Source organism: Scyliorhinus torazame, chromosome 15 (assembly GCF_047496885.1).
Source record: "Scyliorhinus torazame isolate Kashiwa2021f chromosome 15, sScyTor2.1, whole genome shotgun sequence".
NCBI lineage: Eukaryota > Metazoa > Chordata > Chondrichthyes > Carcharhiniformes > Scyliorhinidae > Scyliorhinus > Scyliorhinus torazame.
The window spans coordinates 202,805,026-202,832,610 of NC_092721.1; the positions used below are offsets into that span (position 1 = coordinate 202,805,026).

General features: G+C 51.0%; 1 protein-coding gene across 14 annotated transcripts in view; it reads right to left on the minus strand.

Moving 5' to 3' along the window:
• The window catches only part of pde2a (phosphodiesterase 2A), a 698,440-nt gene that overhangs the window by 71,735 nt on the left and 599,120 nt on the right, over positions 1 to 27,585 (minus strand). For all 14 annotated transcript variants that reach the window (XM_072477464.1, XM_072477463.1, XM_072477456.1 and 11 more), the window contains 2 exons: positions 14,164 to 14,234; positions 520 to 642 (listed from right to left, as the gene is read on the minus strand). In XM_072477464.1, coding sequence (XP_072333565.1) covers positions 520 to 642; positions 14,164 to 14,234 — 194 coding nt within the window. The remainder of the gene's footprint in view (positions 1 to 519; positions 643 to 14,163; positions 14,235 to 27,585) is intronic.

Below are 27,585 nucleotides of genomic sequence, written 5' to 3' on the forward strand. Positions count from 1 at the left end.
GCCCCTTCCTCCACCCACTGCCCCCTCCACCCACCCACTGCCCCCTCCTCCACCCACCCACTGCCCCCTCCTCCACCCACCCACTGCCCCCTCCTCCACCCACCCACTGCCCCCTCCTCGACCCACTGCCCCCTCCTCCACCCACCCACTGCCCCCTCCTCCACCCACTGCCCCCTCCTCCACCCTACCCACTGCCCCCTCCTCCACCCCACCCACTGCCCCCTCCTCCACCCACTGCCCCCTCCTCCACCCACCCACTGCCCCCTCCTCCACCCACTGCCCCATCCTCCACCCCACCCACTGACCCCCCTCCCCTCCCCCACCCTACCCCATCCACTGACCCCCTACCCCACTGATCCCCCTTCCCCCGTGACCCCCTTGCCCACCCACCCACTGACCCCCCCCCCACACCCAATGATCCCTCCCCCACCGGCCCCCCCACACCCACTGACCCCCCACCCCCCCCCCCCTCCTCCCACCCACTGACCTTCTCGTCCACCCCCCACCTCCTGTACTTACTTCAGGAACTTATGCAGCGGCAGGTTTTTGAAGAGCAGGTAGCAGAAGTGGGTGACGGAAAAGGCGTGCATCCAGTTGTGATAGGGAGGGTCCCTGTAGCCTCGTCGAACCATCATAAAGAATCTGCCGGGACACAAGGTAGCATCAGAGAGGCCTTCAGAAGGTCAAACTCATCTCAACAAGACACTGAGCGGGCGGGGGGGGGTGTTTCGCAACCCACCCCTCCCACCCACACACACACTGTTTGCCAGCGGAGGGGACGCGCCGATGTCTGCAGTGTTCTGAGTGAGTCCCCCGTCCTGCCACATGGGGTTACCTTCAGCGGGACGGGCAGGTCCTACCCTCCCCCCATCCAGAAGGTGGTTATTCGGCTGCTTGTGTCAGCGCTGGATCTGTGTAAGAGCGCTGCAATTTCTATCCCTTACCACGGTTCTATTCCCGGTACCACTGCCAACGAAACCCGTCCAAGCCCAGTTCAATGTTTGTCTGGAATGCGACGTTCTCTCACTAGCAGCTCGTGATGAGCAGAAATTTCTTCAAAGGTTCCAAGAAAAGTACAGCACAGGAACAGGCCCTTCGGCCCTCCAAGCCCGTGCCGACCATGCTGCCCGTCTAAACTAAAATCTTCTACACTTCCTGGGTCCGTATCCCTCTATTCCCATCCTATTCACGTATTTGTCAAGATGCCCCTTAAATGTCACTATCGTCCCTGCTTCCACCACCTCCTCCGGCAGCGTGTTCCAGGCACCCACTACCCTCGGTGTAAAAAACTTGCCTCGTACATCTCCTCTAAACCTTGCCCCTCTCACCTTAAACCTATGCCCCCTAGTAATAATAATAATCTGTATTAGTGTCACAAGTGGGCTTACATTAACACTGCAATGAAGTTACTGTGAAAATCCCCTAGTCGCCGCACTCTGGCGCCTGTTCGGGTACACCGAGGGAGAATTCAGAATGTCCAAATTAACAACAAGCACGTCTTTCGGGACTGTGGGAGGAAACCGGAGCGCCCGGAGGAAACCCACGCAGACACGGGGAGGACGTGCAGACTCCGCACAGACAGTGACCCAGTGGGGAATCGAACCTCGGACCCTGGAGCTGTGAAGCAACTGTGCTACCCACAGTAATAGACTCAGAGGGATTGCGAATCTTTGGATTTCCCTATCCCAGAGGAATATGGCTGCTCCATCGCTGAATTATAGTGCAGGCTGGGGCAGGGAGATTTTCTCAGGAATCGGGGATATGGGGAGTGGGCGGGAAAGTGGTGAAGCCTGAAATCAGCTCTGATCGTATTGAATGGTAGTACAGGCTCGATGGGCTGATTGGCCTCCTCCCCCTGGGTTACAGAAATGGGCACTCTGTGTGCACAGTGTTGTCAATGACGTCTGGTGCAGTGCATGGCTGAGGGTAAACCGGGGGGGGGAGGGGGGGGGGCGCGAGCAGACAGACCAGACCACCCTCCTTACCACCAGAGGTTGGGAGCAAACATCAGCAGAGCCTGGAAATGGGAAGGTTCTACTACCTCCCGAGCACCATTGCAGGGTTGTCACACGGAAATCAATCAAGGTTGACAGCACTGAGGGGGTGCTGCAGTGTCGGGGGGGGTGGGGGGTCTGGCTGAGATGTCAAAGCGAGCCTGCTTTGGTGGGTGTGAAAGATTACCCGGTGCTATTTTGAAGACGAGGAGGGGAATCTCCCCCAGTGTTCTGGTCAATATTTATTCCCTCAATCACAAAAACAGGTTTGCCGGGTCATTATCACATTGCCGTCTGTGGGATCCTGCTGTGCGCAAATTATCCGCCGCATTTCTTCCATCGCAACAGTGACTGCACTTCAAAAGGCACCTCATTGGCTGTAAAGTGCTGGGGTGATGATGGGGGCGCTATGTCTCTGCAAGTCCTTCTTTATCAGCCCCATATCCTGCTCTTGGGCAGTTGACTGGTGCCGAAATCCCCGAGGGTCAGCCCCTGTTAGATCGCCAACAACAGCCAATATTTGCAGGGCTCAGGATAGCTTCTTCCCTGCCCCGCGCACCCCTGGTCACCTCTGCCTCACTTTATTGACAATTCAACAGCAATGATGAATGAGGGAACAGCTAACGTGCTCACACAGCAGAGACTTGTATATCCCTGAAATGCTGGGTCAGGCAGAGGATCCAGCGACAGTAACCTAGTGCCCCGGTTAAAACCTGAAAAGAAATGTGCATTTCTCCAGCACCTTCAAGGACGTTCCAAGCCACCTGCGGCCAGCATCGTTGATGCCTGCAAGATAGCCCTACGCAGAGTGTGATGACTCTCTGCGAGCTCTTTCACACAGATCCTCTTCCAACATCTCTTATAACCATACTAACCCTTTAAAACGTAATTCTAACACTATCTCTAACCTTTTATGTTTACTTACAGGTCTGAAGAACCCGGGGCGGGATTCTACGACCCCCCGCCGGGTCGGAGAACCGCCGGGGACTGGCGTGAATCCCGCCCCTGCCGGTTGCCGAATTCTCCGGCACCGGATATTCGGCTGGGGTGGGAATCGCGCCGCGCCGGTTGGCGGGTCCCCCCCCCCCCGGCGATTCTCCGGCCCGCGATGGGCCGAAGTCCCGCTGCTGGAATGCCTGTCCCGCCGGCGAGAATCAAACCACCTCTCTTACCGGCGGGACAAGGTGGCGCGGGCGGGCTCCGGGGGGGGGGGGGGGGGGCGCGGGGCCCACCGATCGCGGGCCATGGTCTCCACTATGGCGGAGGCGGAAGAGACCCCCTCCACGGCGCATGCGCGGGGATGCCGTGAGCGGCCGCTGACGCTCCCGCGCATGCGCCGTCCGGCAAAGTCATTTCCGCGCCAGCTGGCGGGGCACCAAAGGCCTTACCCGCCAGCTGGCGGGGCGGAAATCAGTCCGGCGCGGGCCTAGCCCCTCAAGGTGAGGGCTCGGCCGGTCACGGGGCGGAGAATTCCGCACCTTTGGGGCGGCGCGATGCCTGACTGATTTGCGCCGTTTTTGGCGCCGGTCGGCGGACATCGCGCCGATTGCGGAGAATTCCGCCCCCGATGTCTGTGTCTATGTATTTACATTGTGTATTTATGTATGTCCTAAGTTTTACCCGTGTATGGAACGATCTGTCTGAAACTATGCGCAGAACAATCCTTTTCACGAATGGGAAATGTTCCACGTTTGGTAGAGTTTCTCTGTTGATCTTGATGGTGGTGGGTGGGGACTGCTGCCTCATGGCACTGAGGACCCGGGTTCAAACCCGACCCCAGGTCACTGTCCATGGGGAGTTTGCACATTCTCCCCGTGTCTGCGTGGGTCTCACCCCCACAACCCAAAGATGTGCAGGGTCGGTGGATTGGCCGCGCTAAATTGCCCCTTAATTGGAATTTCTTTAGAGCGTGGTGAAGGGAGAGACGGATCTTTCCCTGAGATGTGTTGATAAAGAGTCACCTCGAGGTGGAGGTGAAGACTGATTCTTTGCTACGGTTCTGCGAAGGCGTCAAGCACAACTTGGGGATTATCTTTTGAGAGATTGGAGATGGCGGTATCATTGGCACAGTGAAATTCCACCAGCCACGTCTGTGTCGTTTGCTTCTTGGAGTTCGATCAGTTGGGGTCGAACAGTTTTCCGTCCATCCTGCAGACGTTGTCCACTCCACCGGAAGCGTGGGCGAAATTCTCCGGTATCGGCGCGATGTCCGCCGACCGGCGCAAATCAGTCCGGCATCGCGCCGCCCCAAAGGTGCGGAATCCTCCGCCCCGTGACCGGCCGAGCCCTCACCTTGAGGGGCTAGGCCTGAGCCGGACTGATTTCCGCCCCGCCAGCTGGCGGGAAAGGCCTTTGGTGCCCCGCCAGCTGGCGCGGAAATGGCATTTCCGGGCAGCGCATGGGCGGGAGCGTTAGCGGCCGCTCACGGCATCCCTGCGCATGCGCAATGGAGGGGGTCTCTTCCGCCTCCGCCATAGTGGAGACCGTGACGAAGGCGGAAGGCAAAGAGTGCCCCCACGGCACAGGCCCGCCCACGGATCGGTGGGCCCCTTTCGCGGGCCAGGCCACCGTGGGTGCACCCCCCGGGGCCAGATCGCCCCGCGCCCCCCCCAGGACCCCGGAGCCCGCCCGCGCCGCCTTGTCCCGCCGGGAAGAGAGGTGGTTTGATTCTCGCCGGCGGGACAGGCATTCCAGCAGCGGGACTTCGGCCCATCACGGGCCGGAGAATCGCAGGGGTGGGCCCGCCAACCGGCGCGGCGAGCCCCTGCCGAATCTCCGGTGCCGGCGAATTCGGCAACCGGCGGGGGCGGGATTCACGCCAACGCCCAGCGATTCTCCGACCTGGCGGGGTTCGGAGAATCTCGCCCCTTGTTCCTGACAAGGTGAAGAATGGTGGCGATGAAGATGGGGAAAAGGGTGACACATCCCTGCTTGACCTCGAAAATTTTGTCTTGTTTCTGTCGGTGATGACTGTGGCTGACATCTTGTCCTGGAGGAGTCGGAGGATGTTGGTGAATTTCCCTGGACAGCCGGCCTTTGACAGGGTTTTCCACATCACTTCCCAATTGACTGAGTCAAAAGCCTTGGTCAGGTCGATGAAGGCCGTGTGGATTGGTTGATGTTGCCCCTGGAATTTCTCTTGGAGTTGCTGAGCAATGAAAACCATGTCTGCTGTTTCATGGTTTGTTCAGGGTCCACGCTGGCTTTCCGGAAGGATTTCCTCAGAAACTGGGAGCAGGCAGCTAGTGATGATGCGGGTGATGATCTTCCCGGCGATGGAGTGTAGGGAGATTCCCCAGGACCTCCTGAAGTCCACTTTGTCCCCTTTCTTGAAGATGGTGGTTAAGACCGGGTCCTTGGAAGTCGGCAGGAATGTTTTCCCTGTCCCAGATTTTCAGCAACAGATAATGGAGATGACCGGTCATCTCCTCTCCTCCAAGTTTGGAAATCCCCAGGAGGTCCTGTCCATTCCTGCATTGTTTCCATTCTTCATGCGTTTAACGGTCACTTTGACTTCGTCCGTGCTTGGTGGGAGTCAATGGTCATCTTTGTTGAGGAGTTGGTTGTACATCCTGATCTATGGTTGTATCATAGTTAGGAGTTCTCTCCATCAAAGGCTGATGTTTACTCTGTCTCTCAAGAGGGTTCCGTCCTTACTCTGCACGGGTTTGAGGCCTAGGGTATTGCCTATATATTGCCTCTGTGGCTCTGAAGAAGCTCTGGGTGTCGCGCTTCTCTGTGAGGAGTTGCAGACCTTAGCTTTCTGAGTCCACCATTGGTTCTTGATTTCCCCAGTTTTCCTTTGTACCTCCGCCATGGCTAATTGATGAGCGCTCCTCTTTGCCTTTCTGGTTAGATTCTTTTGCGGAGAGCTTTCCTCTTCTTGTCAGTGAGGCCTGGGATGGTGTGGTCTTTCCCGTTGAAACAGTCTTGATGTTTCCTGGTCTTGGAGCCAATGGTTCCTTCACAGCTTGAGACAATGGCTGTCTTCAGCTCTTTCCAGTTGCTCTGTCCAACAGTATAACTGTTAGGGGGCCTAAAAACTACTCCCACCAGTGCTTCCTGACTCTTCCTAATCTCCACCCATTTTGACGCTACTTCCTGATCTGAACCAAGATCCTTTCTCACTAATGTCCTGATGTCATCCTTCACTATCAGTGCTACCCCTTCTCCTTGTGCATTCTGTCAATCTTTTAAAAATTGTATGGCCTGAAATATAAATTCCCCAACCTTGGTCACCTTGTAACCATGTTTCTGTAACAATTAGATCCAAGCCCCATTTATCCTTCTCAGAGTTGTACAGTCATCGGGTTTTCCAGCACAAAAAGAGGCCCTTCGGCCCACCAAGTCTGTGCCAGCCATCAAGCACCGATCTACCGATCAGGGGGTTACACAGGGTGGGCAGTGAGAGCCTTCTCCCGCGGATGGAAATGGCTGGCACGAGGGGACATAGTTTTAAACTGAGGGGTAATAGATATAGGACAGAGGTCAGAGGTAGGTTCTTTACGCAAAGAGTAGTGAGGCCGTGGAATGCCCTACCTGCAACAGTAGTGAACTCGCCAACTTTGAGGGCATTTAAAAGTTTATTGGATAAGCATATGGATGATAATGGCATAGTGTAGGTTAGATGGCCTTTGTTTCGGTGCAACATCGTGGGCCGAAGGGCCTGTACTGCGCTGTATCGTTCTATGTTCTATATACTCCTATCCCATTTCCCAGCACTTGGGTCCGTGGCCTTGTACATTATGGCATTTCAAAAGCACACCTAAATGCTTCTTAAATGTTGTGAGGGTTCCCGCCTCCATCCCCCTTTCAGGCAGCGAGTTCCAGATTCCCACCACCCTCTGGGTGAAAACATTTTCCCTCAAATTCTCTCTTTGTATAAGAAGGACGGGTTGCATCTAAACCGGAGAGGCATAAATATCCTGGCCGCGAGGTTTGCTAGTGTCACACGGGAGGGTTTAAACTAGTATGGCAGGGGGGTGGGCACGGGAGCAATAGGTCAGAAGGTGAAAGCATTGAGGGAGAACTAGGGAATAGGGCCAGTATGACTCTGAGGCAGAGCAGACAGGGAGAAGTTGCTGAACACAGCGGGTCTGGTGGCCTGAAGTGCATATGTTTTAATGCAAGAAGTATTACGGGTAAGGCAGATGAACTAAGAGCTTGGATTAGTACTTGGAACTATGATGTTGTTGCCATTACAGAGACCTGGTTGAGGGAAGGACAGGATTGGCAGCTAAACGTTCCAGGATTTAGATGTTTCAGGTGGGATAGAGGGGGATGTAAAAGGGGTGGCGGAGTTGCGCTACTTGTTAGGGAGAATATCACTGCTGTACTATGGGAGGACACCTCAGAGGGCAGTGAGGCTATATGGGTAGAGATAAGGAAAAAGAAGGGTGCAGTCACAATTTTGGGGGTTTACTACAGGCCTCCCAACAGCCAGCGGGAGATAGAGGAGCAGATAGGTAGACATATTTTGGAAAAGAGTAAAAAGAACAGGGTTGTTGTGATGGGAGACTTCAACTTCCCAATATTGACTGGGACTTACTTAGTGCCAGGGGCTTAGGTGGGGCAGAGTTTGTAAGGAGCATCCAGGAGGGCTTCTTAAAACAATATGTAGGCAGTCCAACTAGGGAAGGGGCTGTACTGGACCTGGTATTGGGGAATGAGCCTGGCCAGGTGGTAGAAGTTTCAGTAGGGGAGCATTTCGGGAACAGTGACCACAATTCAGTAAGTTTTAAAGTGCTGGTGGACAAGGATAAGAGTGGTCCTAGGGTGAATGTGCAAAATTGGGGGAAGGCTAATTATAACAATATCAGGCGGGAACTGAAGAACCAAGATTGGGGGGGCGGATGTTTGAGGGTAAACCAACATCTGACATATGGGAGGCTTTCAAGTGTCAGTTGAAAGGAATTCAGGACCGGCATGTTCCTGTGAGGAAGAAGGATGAATACGGCAAATTTCGGAAACCTTGGATAACGAAAGATATTGTAGGCCTCGTCAAAAAGAATAAGGAGGCATTTGTTAGGGCTCGAAGGCTGGGAACAGACGAAGCCTGCGTGGAATATAAGGAAAGTAGGAAGGAACTTAAGCAAGGAGTCAGGAGGGCGAGAAGGGGTCGCGAAAAGTCATTTGCAAATAGGGTTAAGGAAAATCCCAAGGCTTTTTACACGCACATAAAAAGCAAGAGGGTAGCCAGGGATAGGATTGGCTCACTGAAGGATAGGAAAGGGAATCTATGTGTGGAGCAAGAGGAAATGGGCGAGGTACTAAATGAATACTTTGCATCAGTATTCACCAAAGAGGAGGAATTGGTGGATGTTGAGTCTGGAGAAGGGTGTGTAGATAGCCTGGGTCACATTGAGATCCAAAAAGACGAGCTGTTGGGCGTATTGAAAAATATTAAGGTAGATAAGTCCCCAGGGCCTGATGGGATCTACCCCAGAATACTGAAGGAGGCTAAAGAGGAAATTGCTGAGGCCTTGACAGAAATCTTTGGATCCTCACTGTCTTCAGGTGATGTCCCGGAGGACTGGAGAATAGCCAATGTTGTTCCTTTGTTTAAAAAGGGTAGCAAGGATAATCCAGGGAACTACAGGCTGGTGAGCCTTACGTCAGTGGTAGGGAAATTACTGGAGAGAATTCTTCGAGACAGGATCTACTCCCATTTGGAAGCAAATGGACGTATTAGTGAGAGGCAGCGTGGTTTTGTGAAGGGGAGGTCGTGTCTCACTAACTTGATAGAGTTTTTCGAAGAGGTCACAAAGATGATAGATGCAGGTAGGGCAGTGGATGTTGTCTATATGGACTTCAGTAAGGCCTTTGACAAGGTCCCTTCATGGTAGACTGGTACAAAAGGTGAAATCACACGGGATCAGGGGTGAGCTGGTAAGGTGGATACAGAACTGGCTAGGTCATAGAAGGCAGAGTGTAACAATGGAAGGGTGCTTTTCTAATTGGAGGGCTGTGACTTGTGGTGTTCCGCAGGGATCAGTGCTGGGACCTTTGCTGTTCGTAGTATATATAAATGATTTGGAGGAAAATGTAACTGGTCTGATTAGTAAGTTTGCAGACGACACAAAGGTTGGTGGAATTGCGGATAGCGATGAGGACTGTCAGAGGATACAGCAGGATTTATATTGTTTGGAGACTTGGGCGGAGAGATGGCAGATGGAGTTTAATCCGGACAAATGTGAGGTAATGCATTTTGGAAGGTCTAATGCGCGTAGGGAATATACAGTGAGTGGTAGAACCCTCAAGAGTATTGCAAGTCAGAGACATCTAGGTGTACAGGTCCACAGGACACTGAAAGGGGCAACACAGGTGGAGAAGGTAGTCAAGAAGTCATTCGGCATGCTTGCCTTCATTGGCTGGGGCATTGAATATAAGAATTGGCAAGTCATGTTGCAGCTGTATAGAACCTTAGTTAGGCCTCACTTGGAATATAGGGCGTCATTCTCCGACCCCCCAGCGGGTCGGAGAATGGCCGTTGGCCGCCGTGAATCCCGCCCCCGCTGGTTGCCGAAGTCTCCGGCACCGGATATTCGGCGAGGGCGGGACCCCCTGCTGGATTCTCCGGCCCGGATGGGCTGAAGTCCCGCCGATAAATTGCCTGTCCCGCCGGCGTGGATTAAACCACCTTTTGAACAGCGGGATAAGGCGGCGTGGGCGGGCTCCGGGGTCCTGGGGGGGGGCGCGGGGTGATCTGGCCCCGGGGGGTGCCCCCACGGTGGCCTGGCCCGCGATCGGGGCCCACCGATCCGTGGGCGGGCCTGTGCCGTGGGGGCACTCTTTCCCTTCCGCCTCCGCCACGGTCTCCACCACGGCGGAGGCGCAAAAGACTCCCTCCACTGCGCATGCACGGGAAACTGTCAGCGGCCGCTGATGCTCCCGCGCATGCGCCGCCCCGAGATGTCATATCCGCGCCAGCTGGCGGGGCAACAAAGGCCGTTTCCGCCAGCTGGCGGGGCGGAAATTCCTCTGGCGTCGGCCTAGCCCCTCAATGTTGGGGCTCGGCCCCCAAAGGTGCGGAGCATTCCGCACCTTTGGGGCGGCGCGATGCCCGTCTGATGGGCACCGTTTTGGGCGCCAGTCGGCGGACATCGCGCCGTTTCGGTAGAATTTCGCCCATAGTGTTCAATTCTGGTCACCACACTACAAGAAGGATGTGGAGGCTTTAGAGAGGGTGCAGAAGAGATTTACCAGAATGTTGCCTGGTATGGAGGGCATTAGCTATGAGGAGCGGTTGAATAAACTCGATTTGTTTTCACTGGAACGACAGAGGTTGAGGGGCGACCTGATTGAGGTCTACAAAATTATGAGGGGCATAGACAGAGTGGATCGTCAGAGGCTTTTCCCCATGATAGAGGGGTCAATTACTAGGGGCCATAGGTTTAAGGTGCGAGGAGCAAGGTTTAGAATAGATGTACGAGGCAGGTTTTTTACACAGAGGGTAGTGGGTGACTGGAACTCGCTGCCGGAGGAGGTGGTGGAAGCAGGGACGACAGTGACGTTTAAGGGGCATCTTGACAAATACATGAATAGGATGGGAATAGAGGGATACGGACCCAGGAAGTGTAGAAAATTGTAGTTTAGTCAGGCAGCATGGTCGGCACGGGCTTGGAGGGCCGAAGGGCCTGTTCCTGTGCTGTACTTTTCTTTGTTCTTTGTTTTTTGATACATCCTGGTGAATCTCCTCTGCACCCTCTCTGGTGCAATCACATCCTTCCTATTGTGTGGTGACCAGAACTGCACACAGTACACTAGCTGTGTCCGAGCCAGGGTTTTATACAGCTCCGTCATCACCTCCCTGCTCTCATATTCTATGCCTCAGCTTATAAAGGCAAGTATCCCATAGGCCTTCTTAACCACCTTACCTACCTGTCCTGCTGCCTTCAGGATCTATGGACGTGCTCTCCCCAAGGCCCCTCTGGTCCTCTGCATTTCTTACCATCCTCCCCTTCATTGCGCATCCGCTTGCCTGGTGGGTCCTCCCAAAATGTATCACCTCACACTTTTCAAGGCTCAATTCCATTTGCCACTCATCTGCCCATCTGACCAGCCCGTCAATATCACCCTGTAATCTAAGGCTTTCCTCCTCCCCATTGACCGCACCACTAATTTTCATGTCACCTGTGAACTTATTGATCTTACTGCTGACATTCACATCCAGATCACCAATGTACATTACAAACAGCAAGGGACCCAGCACCGATTCCTGTGGTATACTGTTGGACACAGGCTTCCAATTACATAACCAACCTTTGACCAACGCCCTCTGCCTCCTGCCACTGAACCAATTTTGGATCCAATTTGTCAAATTGCGCTGAATCCCATGGGCCCTTACCTTCTTGACCAGTCTCCCATACGGGACCTTGTCAAAACCCTTACTGAAGTCCATGTAGACTACATCAACTGCACTGCCCTCATCGACACACCCAGTCATCTCCCCCCCAAAAATCGAATTTGTTAAACATGATCTCCGCTGACAAAGCCATGGGGTGGGATTCTCCGATATCGGCACGAAGTCCGCCGACCGGCGCCAAAAACGGCGCGAATCAGTCCGGCATCACGCCACCTCAAAGGTGCGGAAGTCTCCGCATCTTGAGCGGCCGAGCCCTCACCTTGAGGGGCTAGGCCCGAGCTGGACTGATTTCCGCCCCGCCAGCTGGCGCGAAACTGACTTTGCCGGGCGGCGCATGCGCGGGAGCGTCAGCAGCCGCTCACGGCATCCCCGCGCATGCGCAGTGGAGGGGGTCTCTTCCGCCTCCGCCATGGTGGAGACCGTGGCGAAGGCGGAAGGAAAAGAGTGCCCCCACGGCACAGGCCCGCCCGCGGATCGGTGGGCCCCGATCGCGGGCCAGGCCACCGTGGGGGCACCCCCGGGGCCAGATCGCCCCACGCCCCCCCCCAGGACCCTGGAGCCCGCCCGCGCTGCCATGTCCCGCCGTCCCAAAGGTGGTTCAATCCACGCCGAATCTCCGGTGGTGGAGAATTCGCGACACGGCGGGGGCGGGATTCATGCTGGCCCCATGCGATTTTCCGACCCTGTGGGGGGGTCGGAGAATCGCGTCATGATAACTATTCTTGATTAATCCTTGCCTCTCCAAGTGGAGACTAATGCTGTCCCTCAGAATTCCTTCAAATAATTTCCCTACCACTGATGTTAGGCTGGTTTATCCCTACTTCCCTTCTTGAAGAATGATACCATATTAGCTGTCCTTCTGGCACCTCCCCTCAACAAGGGAGGATTTGAAAATTTGCATCAGAGCCACCAACAGCAGTTTAGGATACAGTTCATCTGGGCCTGGGAATTTATCCAGTTTTAAGCCCATTAAAACAGCTAACTTCGCCTCCCTCTCAATGCTATTCTGTTCAATTATATCACAGACCCCCCCCTCTCTGATTTTCATACCTGCACTGTCCTTCTCCATAGAAGATACAGATGCAAAATATTCAATTAACACCTCATCTAGCTGTATCAAACTTTGGTGAGGCCACAGCTGGAGCACTGTGTGCAATTCAGGTCACCACATTATAGGAAGGATGTGATTGCACTGGAGGGGGTGCAGAGGAGATTCACCAGGATGCTGCCTGGGATGGAACATTTAAGTTCTGAAGAGAGGTTGGATAGGCTTGGGTTGTTTTCTCTGGAGCAGAGAAGATTGAGAGGCAACCTGATCGAGGTGGACAAGATTAGGAGGGGCATGGACAGGCTGGATAGGGAGCAGCTGTTTCCCTGAGTTTAAGGGTCAGCCACGAGGGGACACAAGGTCAAGGTGAGGGGCAGGAGGTTTAAGGAGATTTGTGGAAAACCCTTTTTACCCAGAGGGTGGTGACCTTCCTGTTCCACTCGTCTTTTTTTTTACTAAACCACCAAACTCTTTCTCTTCCTCAATTTTTCTTTTTGGATTTTTAAATTTCCTTTCCACTGACGCACTCACCCTCCCTCCTCCTTGTTCGTGCAAAGCCCTGCCCATGTCCCGAGGTAAATAAGTCACCAGGCCAGCCCGGTTTAAGTGAAGCCTGTCCCAGCGGATCAGCTCCCTCTTCCCTCGCTATTGGTGCCAATGCCCGATGAATCAAAACCCCTTCCTTCGTCCCACAGCAGTTTTGAGCCAGGTGTTTAAGTCTCTTTCACAGAGACTTTGTTGCAGTGTTAACGTTTGCCTACTGTCATAATATACACCAGTATAACATGGTGCAGACACACACTGATGGACACACAGCAAGACCAATCAACACACACAACACCGCAGCCAATCACCAGTTAGAGCACACTCACTATAAAGACAGAGGGCATCAGAGTTCCCGCTCATTCGAGCTGCAGCCTCCTAGTAGGACAGAGCTCACAGCCTGCAGCACAGACATTCACCATGTGCTGAGTGCATAGACTGGTTAGGACAAGGCAAAGGTCTTTAGTTAAAGCTAGTATCGTGTTAACCCACAGTGAAAGTATGTTAAACAGTTAATGACTCAATAAAATAGTGTTGCACTATTTCAAGTGTTGGTGACCTGTGTGTGTTCCACGGATCCAGAGCGCCCAACCCAACACCTACTTGTGACACTAATAATTATCAATCTGCTGGAGCCTATGCCAAAATGGCTCGGGTAACAGTCAAGTACTGATTACTGATGCACTATCAATTGCGACGAGACGAGAGTAGAGAGTAATCGAGGCTTTATTACACAGAGATGTGTGGCCTCCTACAGCTGCTGCCGATATGGCTGCAGCTCGGAGAGCACACACATTTATACTCCGCCTACTGGGCGGAGCCAACAGGCAGGGATCTACCCCCGTACCTGTAATACCCCTCGTATGCGGTATATACAATACAACAGTGGTAATTACCACAATTACCTATACTGTTCTGATTGTCCAAAAGCGCTGAAGAGCCAAAGCGATGCTTTTTTGAAGATCCCCCCGCTACGCCCTTGCTGACTCGAACACACAATCACCGTTCCTCCATCGTTACCTCCATCAAAATCCACCAGCTTCTCAGAGCAACTGGGGGGTGAGTGAGGAAAGCAGGGCTCAAACATTTAACTTAACTGGCAGCCAGGGGAAACTGTAATCAAAGGCTACGCTGATCCTGAAATGTCCTCGCCCTACTCGGGACCCAGACCCTCTCACCCAGAGCCCGGTGCGGAGCCTGGAGTCGAATACTACCTTGTCAAAGTGTGAATATCAATCTTGTAGTTGGTGGTGAATCCCATATCCTTAGACATACTCAGCATAGCCTGGAATCAGAAGAAAAAGATCCATGTTACAGCCAAGGGCATTGACAGAAGCGAGCTGCCTGTCTACTGCACGCATCATGAGCGCTTTCAAATTCCCGAGCCTGGGGACAAGGGTCAGGTATTCAACGTGGAAAACCCCGAGAGTCATTCCCCTTGATTAGAGAGCAGAGAGTATGGGGAACCCACTGTCACATGAAGTGTTGGGGAGGAGACGCAGAGATGTATCCATTGAACGTGTCAAAATAGTGAGCAGAACATGAACAATTGGACCCATCTGAAGGGTGGGTCAGTAAATTTGCTGATGACACCAAGATTGGTGGAGTAGTGGATGAGGTGGAGGGCTGCTGTAGGCTGCAAAGAGACATTGATAGGATGCAGAGCTGGGCCGAAAAATGGCAGATGGAGTTTAACCCTGATAAGTGCGAGGTGATTCATTTTGGTAGAAAAAATGTGAATGCGGATTACAGGGTCAACGGCAGGGTTCTGAGGAATGTGGAGGAACAGAGAGATCTTGGGATTCATGTCCAAAGATCTCTGAACGTTGCCACTCAAGTGGATAGAGCCATGAAGAAGGCTTATAGTGTGTTAGCGTTTATTAACGGGGCTTGAGTTTAAGAGCCGCGGGGTTATGCTGCCACCAGGTTACCCTGGTGAGACCACATTTGGAGTATTGTGTGCAGTTCTGGTCACCTCAATATAGAAAGGATGTGGAAGCATTGGAAAGGGTGCAAAGGAGATTTACCAGGATGCTGCCTGGTTTGCAGGATAGGTCTTATGAGGAAAGGTTGAGGGAGCTAGGGCTTTTCTCTTTGGAGCGGAGGAGGATGAGAGGCGCCTTAATAGAGGTTTATAAGATAATGAGGGGGATAGATAGAGTGGACGTTCAGAGACTATTTCCTCGGGTGGATGTAGCTGTTACAAGGGGGCATAACTATAAGATTCAGGGTGGGAGATATAGGAGGGATGTCCGAGGTAGGTTCTTTACTCAGAGAGTGGTTAGGGTGTGGAATGGACTGCCTGCTGTGATAGTGGAGTCGGACACTTTAGGAACTTTCAAGCGGTTATTGGATAGGCACATGGAGCACACTAGAATGACAGGGAATGGGATAGCTTGATCTTGGTTTTGGACAATGCTCGGCACAACATCGAGGGCCGAAGGGCCTGTTCTGTGCTGTACTGTTCTATGTTCTATCCTTCCTTCCACATCTCCCCTTCCTTACCCCTTTCCCTCCTTCAGCCCTTCTTCCCTCCTCCCACCTGCCTTCTCCTCTCTGGCCGTGTTCCCTGACTCCATCCATCCTCTGTAGTGATGTCACCTCCTGGGAAAGGCGATAAATGGGGAAGGTTGAGACGTGAGGGATACGTGGTGGTCAGGACACGGATGTAGTGATCTGCTTCGAACACCTCATGATGACTTGTTAGTTACTTAAACAGAAGGACACTGACGATGTTCACAAAGAAATGACAATATCAACAACACACGCCAACGACAGAAAGAAACTCAACCAAATAAATTCATAAAGTTTGGACTCAAAGCTTTTTATTAAAATTGGACTCATAAATATTAATTGACTTTGTATAATCATCAATATCATCACAACTTGCACATATCATCATGTATCTACCTGTTTTGTACCATTTTCATTAACAAAGTACAGAAAATATGTAAAAAGAAAAAAAGGGGGGATGTAGTGATCTGCCTCACTGTATATATGATGTGGAGATGCCGGCATTGGACTGGGTGAGCACTGGCTGTGACATTAAGACTTCTTACTGTGCTCACTGTATATACACCAGGGGTTAATGTAAATACACTACAACTAAGTAAGCACTAGAGCATAGAACATACAGTACAGAAGGAGGCCATTCGGCTCATCGAGTCTGCATCGACCCACTTAAGCCCTCACCTCCACCCTATCTCCGTAACCCAATAACCCCGCCCAACCTTTTTGGACACTAAGGGCAATGTAGCATGGCCAATCCACCTAACCTGCACGTCTTTGGACTGTGGGAGGAAACCGGAGCACCCGGAGGAAACCCACGCAGATACAGGGAGAACGTGCAGACTCCGCACAGACAGTGACCCAAGCCGGGAATCGAACCTGAGACCCTGGCGCTGTGACGCCACAGTGCTAGCCACTTGTGCTACCGTGCTGCCCCACGGTAGCACGTGTGATGTATAAATAAGCAGACAGGAAGTCAGGGGGGCACTCTTCACAGGAACAGCAGCTAGTGAGCAGGACACAGGCAGACAGCTCTCGTGTAACAAACAGTATAAGCTCTGGAGAGAGAACAAACGTACACAATAAAGCATTTACTTCAACTGCAAGACTATGAGCTTTATCCAGACACAAGGAATAATATAACGGAGCTGTAATAGGGCAAGGAGATGTTATGAAGAGCCCAGACCATATGGTGAAATATGAAGCTCAACACCGATACTTTTCCTGACAGTGCTATTCAGAGAAAGCAGCAGTGCTTATCTCTGCCTCCCAGCAGATCGCCCAGAATCCCAGCACTCCCTTTTTATATTCTCTCAAATAAATTCATGATCTAATCGTAATGATCCAAAGGATGACAGCCCAGAGTGGGGCATTGTAATTAAAACAAAAAAACACCCACTCCCTTTTTATACGTGCTCAAGATACTTAATCAATCAACACCCTCCACTTGACTATCCTTAAACTCCACAAGATGTGTGATATAACATTAGCAGACACTCATGTCAACTACAAACATCAGTTCGGGTCACTTTTGACACTGTAAATTTATCAACATTCCCTTCCAAAATCTCCTTCCATAGTTAAGTGTAAGGTTCAACTCCAGAAACTTGCTGAAGCTCTGACAATCTGATTTTATATTCCAAGCTAGTTTGCTTTCATATTCCATTTTCCCCCCTTTTTTTAACTTTTTGGTTGTCTTTTGTGAATTCTCTCGCTCTCTGTAATTCCATCTCTCTCTTTAACGCCACCCCACTCTCTCTCTCTCACTCACTGACCATTCTTTTCATCACCTGTCCTAATACCTGTTGTGGCTCAGAGTCAAATTCTGTCTGGTTACAACAACAACAACTTATATTCGTATAGCTCCTTTAACATAGTCACAGGATTCACGGAATCGCAGAATTGTTACAGTACAGAGGGAGGCTATTCGACCAGTCAGGCCTGCTCCTTATAATAATAATCTTTATTATTGTCACAAGTAGGCTTACATTAACACCGCAATGAAGTTACTGTGAAAATCCCCTAGTCGCCACACTCCGGCGCCTGTTCGGGCACACTGAGGGAGAATTCAGAATGTCCAATTCACCTAACAGCACGTCTTTCGGGACTTAGAACATAGAACATTACAGCGCAGTACAGGCCCTTCGGCCCTCGATGTTGCGCCGACCTGTGAAACCACTCTAAAGCCCATCTACACTATTCCCTTATCGCCCATATGTCGATCCAATGACCATTTGAATGCCCTTAGTGTTGGCGAGTCCACTACTGTTGCAGGCAGAGCATTCCATGCCCTTACTACTCTCTGAGTAAAGAACCTACCTCTGACATCTGTCCTATATCTATCTCCCCTCAATTTAAAGCTATGTCCCCTCGTGCTAGACATCACCATCCGAGGAAAAAGGCTCTCACTGTCCACCCTATCCAATCCTCTGATCATCTTGTATGCCTCAATTAAGTCACCTCTTAACCTTCTTCTCTCTAACGAAAACAGCCTCAAGTCCCTCAGCCTTTCCTCATCAGATCTTCCCTCCATACCACTTGTGGGAGGAAACCGGAGCACCCGGAGGAAACCCACGCAGACACGGGGAGAACGTGCAGACTGTGCCTGCTCTGAATGAGCAATTCACCGAGAGCCATACTCCACCTTCCCCCAGTAATGCTTCACATTAACCCTCCCTATCTTCTAACCTGGGAGAATAGCCAATGTTGTTCCTCTGTTTAAGAAGGGTAGCAAGGATAATCCCGGGAACTACAGGCCGGTGAGCCTTACTTCAGTGGTAGGGAAATTACTGGAGAGAATTCTTCGAGACAGGATCTACTCCCATTTGGAAGCAAATGGACGTATTAGTGAGAGGCAGCACGGTTTTGTGAAGGGGAGGTCGTGTCTCACTAACTTGATAGAGTTTTTCGAGGAGTTCACTAAGATGATTGATGCAGGTAGGGCAGTAGATGTTGTCTATATGGACTTCAGTAAGGCCTTTGACAAGGTCCCTCATGGTAGACTAGTACAAAAGGTGAAGTCACACGGGATCAGGGGTGAACTGGCAAGGTGGATACAGAACTGGCTAGGTCATAGAAGGCAGAGGGTAGCAATGGAGGGATGCTTTTCTAATTGGAGGGCTGTGACCAGTGGTGTTCCACAGGGATCAGTGCTGGGACCTTTGCTCTTTGTAGTATATATAAATGATTTGGAGGAAAATGTAACTGGTCTGATTAGTAAGTTTGCAGACGACACAAAGGTTGGTGGAATTGCGGATAGCGATGAGGACTGTCTGAGGATACAGCAGGATTTAGATTGTCTGGAGACTTGGGCGGAGAGATGGCAGATGGAGTTTAATCCGGACAAATGTGAGGTAATGCATTTTGGAAGGTCTAATGCAGGTAGGGAATATACAGTGAATGGTAGAACCCCCAAGAGTATTGAAAGTCAAAGAGATCTAGGTGTACAGGTCCACAGGTCATTGAAAGGGGCAACACAGGTGGAGAAGGTAGTCAAGAAGGCATACGGCATGCTTGCCTTCATTGGCCGGGGCATTGAGTATAAGAATTGGCAAGTCATGTTGCAGCTGTATAGAACCTTAGTTAGGCCACACTTGGAGTATAGTGTTCAATTCTGGTCGCCACACTACCAGAAGGATGTGGAGGCTTTAGAGAGGGTGCAGAAGAGATTTACCAGAATGTTGCCTGGTATGGAGGGCATAAGCTATGAGGAGCGATTGAATTAACTCGGTTTGTTCTCACTGGAACGAAGGAGGTTGAGGGGCGACCTGATAGAGGTATACAAAATTATGAGGGGCATAGACAGAGTGGATAGTCAGAGGCTTTTCCCCAGGGTAGAGGGGTCAATTACTAGGGGGCATAGGTTTAAGGTGAGAGGGGCAAGGTTTAGAGTAGATGTACGAGGCAAGTTTTTTACGCAGAGGGTAGTGGGTGCCTGGAACTCGCTGCCGGAGGAGGTAGTGGAAGCAGGGACGATAGGGACATTTAAGGGGCATCTTGACAAATATATGAATAGGATGGGAATAGAAGGATACGGACCCAGGAAGTGTAGAAGATTGTAGTTTAGTCGGGCAGTATGGTCGGCACGGGCTTGGAGGGCCGAAGGGCCTGTTCCTGTGCTGTACATTTCTTTGTTCTTTGCCCTCCTGCATCTTGTTCCTCTCTGCTTCCGACTCTCTGTTTTGCAACTCACCCCACACCATGTCAAACCATTGAGTGAAGAAATTTCAGCCTCCCAACCCCAGCTGACTCTCACAACCTTAAAAAACGCCAGTGTTGGTCGAACGCACTCCATGATTTTCCAAGTCCAAAAACATGGAGCGTAAGCCCATAACAAATAGGAGCTGAGGTTGGACAAGACAGTCCTGTGGAATTGTCATGACTATCAGCATTACAAGGATTAATGTAGCACCATGAATAGCCACTAGATGGAGCTGCAGATACTACTATATAGAATCATAGAATCCAAAGTGCCGAAGGAGGCCATTCGGCCCATCAAGTCTGCACCGGCCCTTGGAAAGAGCACCCCATCTTGAAAAGGGAATTGGATGATTATTATTTTTATTTTTTTCGTTCATGGGATGTGGGCATCGCTGGCTGGGCCAGCGTTTGTTGCCCCTCCCTGAGGGCATTTAAGAGTCACCCGCATTGCTGGAGTCAATTGCTGGGTCTGGAGTCACGTGTAGGCCAGACCGGGTAAGGACGGCAGATTTCCTCCCCCAAAGGACATTAGTGAACCAGATGGGTTTTTACAACAATTGACAATAGTTTCATGGTCATCGTTAGACTTTTAATTCCAGATTTTTATTGACTTCAAATTTCACAATCTGCAGTGGCGGGAATTGAACCTGGGTCCTGGGGCATTACCCTGAATCCTTGGATTGCTCGTCCAGCGACAGTATCACTGCACCACCACCTCCCCATTTTATCATCATGATAATCAGATAGATAGAATTTACAGTGCAGAAGGAGGCCATTCGGCCCATCGAGTCTGCACCGGCTCCTGGAAAGAGCACCCCACCCAAGGTCAACACCTCCACCCTATCCCCATAACCCAGTAACCCCACCCAACGCTAAGGGCAATTTTGGACACTAAAGGCAATTTATCATGGCCAATCCACCTAACCTGCACATCTTTGGACTGTGGGAGGAAACCGGAGCACCCGGAGGAAACCCACGCAGACACGGGGAGGATGTGCAGACTCCACACAGACAGTGACCCAAGCCGGAATTGAACCTGGGACCCTGGAGCTGTGAAGCAATTGTGCTATCCACAATGCTACCGTGCTGCCCCTAATCATTATCACTTGCAGTGTTATGGGGAAAGGCTAACCCATGGCAATAGGTGAGTTGCTCCTGCAGAGAGCCAATGGTCGAACGACCTCCCTCTGTGCTGTTAACGTTCAAGTCCTGTGTTCCCTGAATCTATACTCTCAGTTTTAACTTTTACTGCCCCCCACACAATAGACATTAGGAGATTCACCTCTAATTCCAGATAATTTGAGATAATCCTGCAGGTTCGCACCAGTAATATGAGTTGAAGTTGGTAGTGTGATTGTATTACGAGGAACTACATTGATCTTTTAGAAAACTAAGAATAGATCTTCAAAAAAAGGGAGGTTCTGTGTTTGAGAAAGGCATTCGCCGCTGTGCATTCAGTTGCTTGGGCCCCAAGCTCTGGTATTCCCTCCCTAAAACTCTCTCCATCGCTCACTCTCTCTCTCTCTGTCTCTGTCTCTCTCTCTCTCTCACTGTCTGTGTCTCTTTCTTTCACTAACCGAGCATATCATCAGTTGCCCCAATATCTCTTTATGGAGCTAGGGGTCAAACTGTATCTAATTAAAAAAGCAATTTATATTTATATAGCACCTGTGCTTGGCACAGTGGTTGGCACTGCTGCCTCACGGCGCTGTGGACCCGGGTTCGATCCCGGCCCTGGGTCACTGTCCGTGTGGAGTTTGCATATTCTCCCCGTGTCTGGGTGGGTTTCACCCCCACAACCCAAAGATGTGCAGGCGAGGTGGATTGGCCACGCTAATTGTCCCTTAATTGGGAAGAAAATAATTGGATGCTCTAAATTTATTTTTAAAAGTATATTTATATACTTCAACCTTCAACATAATCACAGAACTATTTAAACACTGAAGATGGCTATTCGACCCACAATGTCTGTGCTGGCAGTCTGAATGAGCATCTCACCCAGTCAGCTGGCTAGCCCAGCATTTATTGCCCATCCCCAGTTGCCCTTCAGAAGGTGGAGGTGAGGTGCCTTCTTGAACCGCTGCAGTCCCTGAGGTGTAGGTACACCCACTGTGCTGTTAGGGAGGGAGTTCCAGGTTTTTGTCCCAGCGACAGTGAAGAAACGGCAAATATATTTCCAAGTCAGGGCGGTGAGTAACTTGGAGGAGAACCTCCAGGTGGTGGGGTTCCCAGGTATCTGCTGCCCTTGTCCATCTAGATAGCAGTGGTCGTGGGTTTGGAAGGTGCTGCCTAAGGAACCTTGGTGAGTTACTGCAGTGCGTCTTGTAGATGGTACACACGGCTGTCACTGTTCGTCAGTGGTGGAGGGTTTGAATGTTTGTGGAAGGGGGAGCAATCAAGCGGGGCTGCTTTGTCCTGGATGGTGTTGAGCTTCTTGTTGTTGGAGCTGCGCTCATCCAGGCAAGTGGAGAGTATTCCATCACACTCCTGACTTGGGCCTTGTAGATGGTGGACAGGCTTTTGGGGAGTCAGGAGGTGAGTTACTTGCCGTAGGATTCCTAGTTTTTCAACTGCCCTGGTAGCCACAGTATTAATGTGGCTGGGTCCAGTTCAGTGTCTGATCCATGGTAACCCCAGGATGTTGATTGTGAGGGATTCAGTGATGGTAATGTCATTGAATGTCAAGGGCGGTGGTTAGATCCTCTCTTATAGGAGATGGTCATTGCCTGGCACTTGTGTGGCGTGAATGTAACTTGCCACTTGTCAGCCCAAGCCTGGATATTGTCCAGGTCTTGCTGCATTTGGACAGGGACTGCTTCATTATCTGAGGAGTCGCGAATGGTGCTGAACATTGTGCAGCCATCCGCAAACCCCATTTCTGACCTTATGCTGGAAGGGAGGTCGTTGATGGAAGCAGCTGAAGATGGTTGGGCCTCAGACACGAGCCTGAGGATCTCCTGCGGTGATGTCCTGGAGCTGAGATGATTGATCTCCAACAATCACAGCCATCTTCCTTTGTGTCGGGTATGACTCCATCCAGCGGAGAGTTTTCCCCCTGATTCCCATGGACTCCAGTTTAGCTCGGGCTCCTTGTTGCCACACTCGGTCAAATGCTGCCTTGATGTCAAAGGGCAGTCACTCTCACCTCACCTCTGGCATTCAGCTCTTTTGTCCATGTTTGAACCAAGGCTGTAATGAGGTCAGGAGCTGAGTGACCCTAGCGGAACCCAAACTGATCGTCCGTGATCAGGTTATTGCTGAGTAAGCGCCACAAGGGCGGCACGGTAGCACAGTGGTTAGCACTGTTGCTTCACAGAGCCAGCGATCTGGGTTCGATTCCAGGCGTGCGTCACCATGCGGAGTCTGCACATTCTCCCCGTGTCTGTGTGGGTTTCCTCCGAGTGCTCCGATTTTCCTCCCACAAGCCCCGAAAGACGTGCTTGTTAGGTGAATTCTCCCTCTGTGTACCTGAACAGGTGCCGGAATGTGGCGACTAGGGGTTTTCACAGTAACATCATTGCAGTGTTAATGTAAGGCTACTTGTGACAATGAAGATTATTATTACTAATGGTAGCACTGTTGACGACTCCTTCCATCACTTTACTGATGATGGAGAGTAGACTGATAGGATGGTGATTGGCTGGGTTGGATTTGTCCTGTTTCTTGTGTACAGGACACACCTGGGTAATTTTCCACATTGCCGGGTAGATGCCAGTGTTGTAGCTGTACTGGAACAGCTTGGCTAGGGGGTACGGCCAGTTCTGGAGCACAAGTCTTCAGTACAATTGCCGGAATATTGTCTGGACCCATAGCCTTTGCAGTGTCCAGTGCCTTCAGCCGTTTCCTGATATCACGTGGAGTGAATCGTATTGGCTGAAGTCTGGCATCTGTGATGCTGGGGACCTCCGGAGGAGACCGAGATGGATCATCCACTCGGCGCTCCTGGCTGAAGGTTCTTGCGAATGCTTCAGTCTTGCCTTTTGCACAGATGTGCTGGGCTCCTCCATCATTAAGGATGGGGGTATTTGTGTAGCCTCCACCTCCAGTGAGTTGTTTAATTGTCCACCACCATTCATGGCTGGATGTACAAAGACCAAAGAACAAAGAAATGTACAGCACAGGAACAGGCCATTCGGCCCTCCAAGCCCGTGCCGACCATGCTGCCCGTCTAAACTAAAATCTTATACACTTCCTGGGTCCGTATCCCTCTATTCCCATCCTATTCTTGCATTTGTCAAGATGCCCCTTAAATGTCACTGTCGTCCCTGCTTCCACCACCACCTCCGGTAACGAGTTCCAGGCTCCCACTACCCTCTTTGTAAAAAAACTTGCCTCGTACATCTCCTCTAAACCTTGCCCCTCATACCTTAAACCTATGCCCCCTAGTAATTGACCCCTCTACCCTTGGGAAATGCCTCTGACTATCCACTCTGTCTATGCCCCTCATAATTTTGTAGACCTCTATCAGGTCGCCCCTCAACCTCCTTCGTTCCAGTGAGAACAAATCAAGTGTATTCAACCGCTCCTCATAGCTAATGCTCTCCATGCCAGGCAACATTCTGGTAAATCTCTTCTGCACCCTCTCTAAAGCCTCCACATCCTTCTGGTAATGTGGCGACCAGAATTGAACACTATACTCCAAGTGTGGCCTAACAAAGGTTCCATACATTTGCAACATGACTTGCTAATTTTTATACTCAATGCCCCGGCCAATGAAGGCAAGCATGCCGTATGCCTTCTTGACTACCTTCTCCACCTGTGTTGCCCCTTTCAGTGTCCTGTGGACCTGTACATCTAGATCTCTCTGACTTTCAATACTCTTGAGGGTTCTACCATTCACTGTATATTCTCTACCTGTATTAGACCTTCCAAAATGCATTACCTCACATCTCTCCGCCCAAGTCTCCAAACAATCTAAATCCTGCTGTATCCTCTGACAGTCCTCATCGCTATCCGCAATGCCACCAACCTTCGTGTCGTCTGCAAACTTACTAATCAGACCAGTTACATTTTCCTCCAAATCATTTATATATACTACAAACAGCAAAGGTCCCAGCACTGATCCCTGCGGAACACCACTAGTCATAGCCCTCCAATCAGAAAAGCATCCTTCAATTGCTACTCTCTGCCTTCTATGACCTATGATGTGGAGATGCCGGCGTTGGACTGGGGTGAGCACAGTACGAAGTCTTACAACACCAGGTTAAAGTCCTAGAGGTTTGTTTCGATGTCACTAGCTTTCGGAGCGCTGCTCCTTCCTCAGGTGAATGAAGAGGTATGTTCCAGAAACACATATATAGACAGATTCAAAGATGCCAAACAATGCTTGGAATGCGACCATTAGCAGGTGATTAAATCTTTACAGATCCAGAGATGTGGTAACCCCAGGTTAAAGAGGTGTGAATTGTGTCAAGCCAGGACAGTTGGTAGGATTTCGCAGGCCAGGTGGTGGGGGATGAATGTAATGCGACATGAATCCCAGGTCCCGGTTGAGGCCGCACTCATGTGTGCGGAACTTGGCTATAAGTTTCTGCTCGGCGATTCTGCGTTGTCGCGGGTCCTGAAGGCCGCCTTGGAGAACGCTTACCCGGAGATCAGAGGCTGAATGCCCTTGACTGCTGAAGTGTTCCCCGACTGGAAGGGAACATTCCTGCCTGGTGATTGTTGCGCGATGTCCGTTCATTCGTTGTCGCAGCGTCTGCATGGTCTCGCCAATGTACCACGCTTCGGGACATCCTTTCCTGTATGAGGTAGACAACGTTGGTCGAGTCGCACGAGTATGTACCGCGTACCTGGTGGGTGGTGTTCTCACGCGTAATAGTGGTACCATGTCGATGATCTGGCACGTATTGCAGAGATTGCCATGGCAGGGTTGTGTGGTGTCGTGGTCACTGTTCTGAAGACTGGGTAGTTTGCTGCAAACAATGGTTTGTTTGAGGTTGTGCGGTTGTTTGAAGGCAAGTAGTGGGGGTGTGGGGATGACCTTGGCAAGATGTTCATCGTCATCAATGACGTGTTGAAGGCTGTGAAGAAGATGACGTAGTTTCTCCGCTCCGGGGAAGTACTGGACGACGAAGGGTATTCTGTCGGTTGCGTCCCATGTTTGTCTTCTGAGGAGGCTGGTGCGGTTTTTCGCTGTGGCGCGTTGGAACTGTCGATCGATGAGTCGAGTGTCATATCCCGTTCGTACGAGGGCATCTTTCAACGTCTGTAGATGTCTGTTACGCTCCTCCTCGTCTGAGCAGATCCTGTGTATACGGAGCGCTTGTCCATAGGAGGTTGGCTTCTTTAATGTGTTTAGGGTGGAAGCTGGAGAAGTGGAGCATCATGAGGTTATCCGTGGGTTTGCGGTAAAGCGAAGTGCTGAGGTGACCGTCCTTGATGGAGACGAGTGTGTCCAAGAATGCAACTGATTTTGGAGAGTAGTCCATGGTGAGTCTGATGGTTGGATGGAACTTATTAATGTCATTGTGTAGTCATTTCAGTGATTCTTCGCCGTGGGTCCAAAGGAAAAAAATGTAATCCATGTATCTGGTGTATAACGTCGGTTGAAGGTCCTGTGCGGTGAGGAGGTCTTGTTCAAACTTGTGCATGAAGATGTTGGCGTATTGGGGTGCAAATTTGATCCCCATGGCTGTTCCGTGCATCTGGATGAAGAACTTGTTGTCGAAGGTGAAGACGTTGTCATCCAGAATGAAGCGTATATATATATGTGTTTCTGGAACATACCTCTTCATTCACCTGAGGAAGGAGCAGCGCTCCGAAAGCTAGTGACATCGAAACAAACCTGTTGGACTTTAACCTGGTGTTGTAAGACTTCGTACTGTTCTATGACCTAGCCAGTTCTGTATCCATCTTGCCAGCTCACCCCTGATCCCGTGTGACTTCGCCTTTTGTACCAGTCTGCCATGAGGGACCTTGCCAAAGGCCTTACTGAAGTGGCAGGACTGCAGAGCTTAGATCTGATGTGTTGGTTGTGGAATCGCTTGGCTGTGTTACTTGCCGCTCCCGCTGTTTGGCACACAAGTAGTCCTGTGTGGTGCTGAACATTGTACAGTCATCCGCAAACATCCCCACTTCTGACCTTATGTTGAAGCAGCTGAAGATGGTTGGGTCCAGGACACTACCCTGAGGAACTCCTGCAGTGATGTCCAGGAGCTGAGATGACTGACCTCCAAAAAGGTCATGACCCTTGGTGGATTGGCCATGATAAATTGCCCTTAGTGACGAAAAAGGTTAGAAGGGGTTATTGGGTTATGGGGATAGGGCGGAAGTGAGGGCTTAAGTGGGTCGGTGCAGACTTGATGGGCCGAACGGCCCCCTTCTGCACTGTATGTTCTAAGACCGAGTATGGCATCAAGGAGCTCTGAGCAAAATTGGAGCCGATGGGAATCAGGAGGTCAGTAAGGACAATTTAGCATGGCCAATCCACCTAACCCGCACGCCTTTGGACTGTGGGAGGAAACCGGAGCACCTGGAGGAAACCCACGCAGACACGGGGAGAACGCGCAGACTCCGCACAGACAGTGACCCAGCGTGGAATCTAACCTGGGACCCTGGCGCTGTGAAGCCACAGTGCTAACCACTGTGCTACCGTGCTGCCCAAAATTGAATTCAAATTTCACCATCTGCAGTGGCTGGATTTGAACCTGGGACCCCAGAGTACTCTGGGTCTTTGGATTACTCGTCCAGTGACAATACCACTATGCCACTGCCTTGATGCCAAGGGCAGTCACTCTCACCTTAATAATTGTCCACAACTATGTTACGAATTCTGATTACTTGTTTTATTTGCAACTTCTGCCATGTTGATTTTGCACTCAACCAATAATGTATCTATCCACCTCTGTAACTTTCTGCCTCATGCACTTAAATATTTCCCCTTTTAATGGATCTCTTGTTAGTAGCTTTGGCCACACCTTGTGATT